This window comes from Chiloscyllium punctatum, chromosome 10 (assembly GCF_047496795.1).
Source record: "Chiloscyllium punctatum isolate Juve2018m chromosome 10, sChiPun1.3, whole genome shotgun sequence".
NCBI classification, from domain to species: Eukaryota; Metazoa; Chordata; class Chondrichthyes; order Orectolobiformes; family Hemiscylliidae; genus Chiloscyllium; species Chiloscyllium punctatum.
Genome location: NC_092748.1, coordinates 78,541,147 through 78,545,124, shown reverse-complemented (window position 1 = coordinate 78,545,124; position 3,978 = coordinate 78,541,147). Strand labels below are relative to the sequence as shown.

The following is a 3,978-nucleotide window of genomic DNA, read 5'->3' as shown; positions in this document are numbered from 1 at the left end:
CATGAAAGAATGTTTTTAGTATTCTTAAATCGATAAAAGTTACCTTTTAACCAGTTTTCTGAATCCTATTACTACCATAACGTAATTGGTGTTAAATAGAATCTAATGACTTAAATATGCACATAAAACTGAGAATACAGTGAACAATGTTTCGATCATAAAGACAAAATAATATCCCATGCCATATTGGTAAGGATTCAGATACGGAGACATAATGATCTCAGAAGTTATCCTTTTTTGGTGATAAAGGTTTGTTCATCATCATGGTGATCACAGATGACCTGTTTATCTCAGAAATTGCTCAGTACTCGAACGCTGTTCGCACAGAGCCTCAGTCCTCCCCTAACCGCTGTAGCCTTCATGGGGGAAGCGTTAAAGGGATCATGCAAATAAAAGCTCGCTCCCCTCCTGCGTTTGGTTGATAAGACTCGCCAACTGAAACATCTACTGGCCGTCTTTAATCAGATTGGGAACAGCGAAAGAGTTGTCATTCACCGAGGTGGGGTTTGAACAAACTGGCTGCAGTTTGTGGGTAAACTGCGCGTGATTTGTTAATGATGTGATCTATTTGTCTGCGGAGCCGAACCTTCCCGCAATGTGAGTTTGCCCAGCCAGGCAAGGCTGTGAATCATGTGCATCAACGGGTCCCTGCTCCTTAATGAAAGCACGGGAAACAGCAGGCTGGAGGGGGAAACTGTTACTGTCTTGAGCATCTTGTGTGTGACTCTGTTGAGCTTTCTGATCATCGCCACCTTCGTGTGGAACCTGCTGGTGCTGCTGACCATCCTGAGAGTGAAGACCTTTCACCGAGTGCCTCATAACTTGGTGGCCTCCATGGCAGTCTCTGATGTGATGGTGGCTACCTTGGTGATGCCTCTGAGTCTGGTCAATGAGCTGTTCGGCAGGCGCTGGAGGTTGGGCAGGGTCCTTTGTCACATCTGGATTTCCTTCGATGTGCTCTGCTGCACGGCGAGTATCTGGAACGTTACCGCCATCGCCCTGGACAGGTTCTGGTCTATCACCAGGCACCTGGAGTACACTTTAAAGACTCGAAAGCGGATCTCCAATATTATGATCGTCCTAACCTGGGCGCTTTCGGCTGTCATCTCGTTCTCGCCCCTTCTTGGATGGGGGGAAACTTACTCGGCTGACAAGGAAAACTGCCAAGTCAGTCAGGAGCCCTCCTATACCATCTTTTCAACCTGCGGCGCTTTCTACTTGCCGCTTTGTGTGGTTCTGTTCGTCTACTGGAAAATCTACAAGGCTGCCAAGTTTAGGATAGGGAGCCGCAAGAGGAATGCTGTTGTTCCATTGCCGGAAATACTGCAGGTAACAGAGTTAAGTCTTGGCTACACACACACTGATACCTTTCCCTATCACGGTTATCATGCACGGTCACCCAGCCAGCATTGAAGCCACCTCAAAATTAGAGATGCCAGAGCTGGCGCTACCCGGAATAAAATATTGGGTATCGAGTTAATAATAGATACCTTTTGCAAAATGTTTATTCTCTTGATACCCGTTTTAAAAATTCATTCATTCGATGAGGACGTCACTGGCCAGGGCAACATTTATTAGCCATCCCTAATTGCCTAGAGGGCAGTTAAGAGTCAACCACATTGCAGTGGGGCTTGAGGCAGTTTCCTTCCCTAAAGGACATTAGTGAGCCAGGTGTGGTTTTCCCGGCAATCGGCAATGCATTCATGGTCACCATTAAACTCTTAACAGATATTTATTAAATTCAAATTCCACTATCTGTGTCGGCAGGATTCACGCCTGGATTCCCAGAGTATTACCTGGGATTCTGGATTGGTAGTCCAGCAATAATACTACTAGGCCATCGCCTCCTCTCATTTAAACAATTACGTTGTAACAACATTACTTAAAACAACATTTGTGGGTATCTTCCCTCATTTACTACAATTGTAAAAAAAACATACAGCTCCGTGTTATAATTGCCCTTTATCAATGTCGATAAAACGTATCGAAGGTTTTTTTTTGCATTTACCCGCCTCTTTTTCTGTATTACTGAAGAACAGCCGGGTTTACCGGAACAGTGGTGGTTTCTGAAATTCCTCCAAACCGTGAGGAAACCTGAAAGACTTTCCCACTTAGTCTTAGCATTCAAAGTACCTGCAATAACTGCATTTGAAAATCAGGCCATAAAGCAGGATCATAAACAAATGCAGATCATTCTCAATGTTTGTACAAAAAGATTTTGGTACCAGCCTTTTCGAAATCGCAAAAAAAGTATTATTAACCTGACAAACTTATTCACGTTCTATATTCTTGCACTTCTGATTCACGATCTTTTCCTGTGATATAAAGTAAATTGATTGGATTGCATTTTAAATATATAGCTGTACTAATATCCCACAAAGATCGACAGTGCAGCAGTTCGCATTGTCAGGAGGCTGCGAGGGAGTTTGCAAGACGTTGTGGCTGTGGAGGGGACGCCAGAGAGTCTACAACAGGGAGAGTATGTTCATGCTACACCTTTTTTTCAGAAAGCAAACAGGATTCCAGAATCGGCGGCTTGACCGGATGACGAAAATGTAGGGAGAGCAAGCCAGCATTACATGAAAAGTGGAGGAACATTTATGGTAACAGTGCAACATTGCGGCAAATTCTCGCTGTTGACAAGTGGCATTTAATATTGCAATGGTGTAGTCAGAAGGTGTGCGTCTAGTTTGAATTCTGGACTAGTATCGAGCAGTGGTCTATTAAATCTTAAATTGCAACGCTTCTTGTAGCTGATATTTTTGATTTAAAGTTCGTTGAAATATTAAGTACTTCGATCGTGAAGATGTGCTCAACTATTTGTTCATGAACGTCAACCTTCCAAGTCACGTTTGTTTTTTTGATTACTTTGACACTGTTATTACGACCGCATAGATACAAACAACAAACTGGATTTCTAATTTGTTTTTAATTTGTAAATGATTTCTAATTTGTAGTAGCGGGATACTTCATATGGATGGTTTAAATGATCAGAGAGCGAATGTTAGCATATATTATATTCTGAAATTCAGTGGGCTTTGAGCACTGAATGCCAAAGTTGCCTTTCTTGCCCTCCTGTCTTGAGCATAGTCTAATGCTTTTAGCCTTTGAACTTTATTGTAGGTAAAGGAAGCCAGTCACCAGCCCCAGATGGAGTGTGCGGTCCGACACACTGCCCTGACCTTCCAGGCAGATGGAGAAGCCTGGCGTCAACAGAAGGAAAAGAAGGCGGCGGTGATGGTGGGGATCTTGATCGGGGTCTTCGTCCTGTGTTGGATCCCATTCTTCATCACTGAGCTCATCAGTCCTTTGTGCTCTTGCAACATTCCCCCTGTCTGGAAGAGTATCTTTGTCTGGCTCGGTTATTCCAATTCTTTCTTCAATCCTCTCATCTATACAGCTTTCAACAAAAATTACAACAACGCCTTCAGATATTTATTTATCAAACAGCGATAAGAGTTTTTGGAATAATCTGTCCTAAGCTGTCTCCTGGATGTGCTAACAGTAAAATTCCCCTTTTACAACTGATAAAACCCGCATAATACTCCGTTACATTAAATCATCACTATATTAAATATCGAATCTGTTGATGTCTGGAGTGGAACATAAAAATAAAGTTTAAACTAGGTATTTTACTGTGTTGTTGCAATACTTGTGATTATTTCGAAAACCCTCGATGGGCGAGCTCAGTCTGCATACACTGACACCACATATGCCAGCTCTTTATTCACACATCTCAGATACAAGATGCTGTATTGACGATAATTGAGTTTAAGTTTTTGAACAAGTTATTTTAAATGACTAAACATTTCCAACTGTAAAGTTTCAGAATCGTCTCTTTGAGTGAACTGTGGATTATCTTTGAATATCGATGCATGCAATTATTTGGGTTCATACTCGCGAATGGACATTTGGCTACTGATCACATTTGGACAATTTTGTTGTTCTGAATCTGGTCTGAATCTGTGAGATGTCTCC

At 42.3% G+C, this 3,978-nt stretch overlaps 1 protein-coding gene across 1 annotated transcript; it reads left to right on the top strand.

Moving 5' to 3' along the window:
* The first annotated feature begins 446 nt into the window (after positions 1 to 446).
* LOC140481804 (5-hydroxytryptamine receptor 5A-like) lies at positions 447 to 3,754 on the top strand. The gene is made up of 2 exons (XM_072578329.1): positions 447 to 1,329; positions 3,124 to 3,754. The coding sequence occupies exons 1-2, from the start codon at positions 631 to 633 to the stop codon at positions 3,454 to 3,456; spliced, it is 1,032 nt and encodes a 343-aa protein (XP_072434430.1). The 5' UTR covers positions 447 to 630; the 3' UTR covers positions 3,457 to 3,754.
* The last annotated feature ends 224 nt before the right edge of the window (positions 3,755 to 3,978 follow it).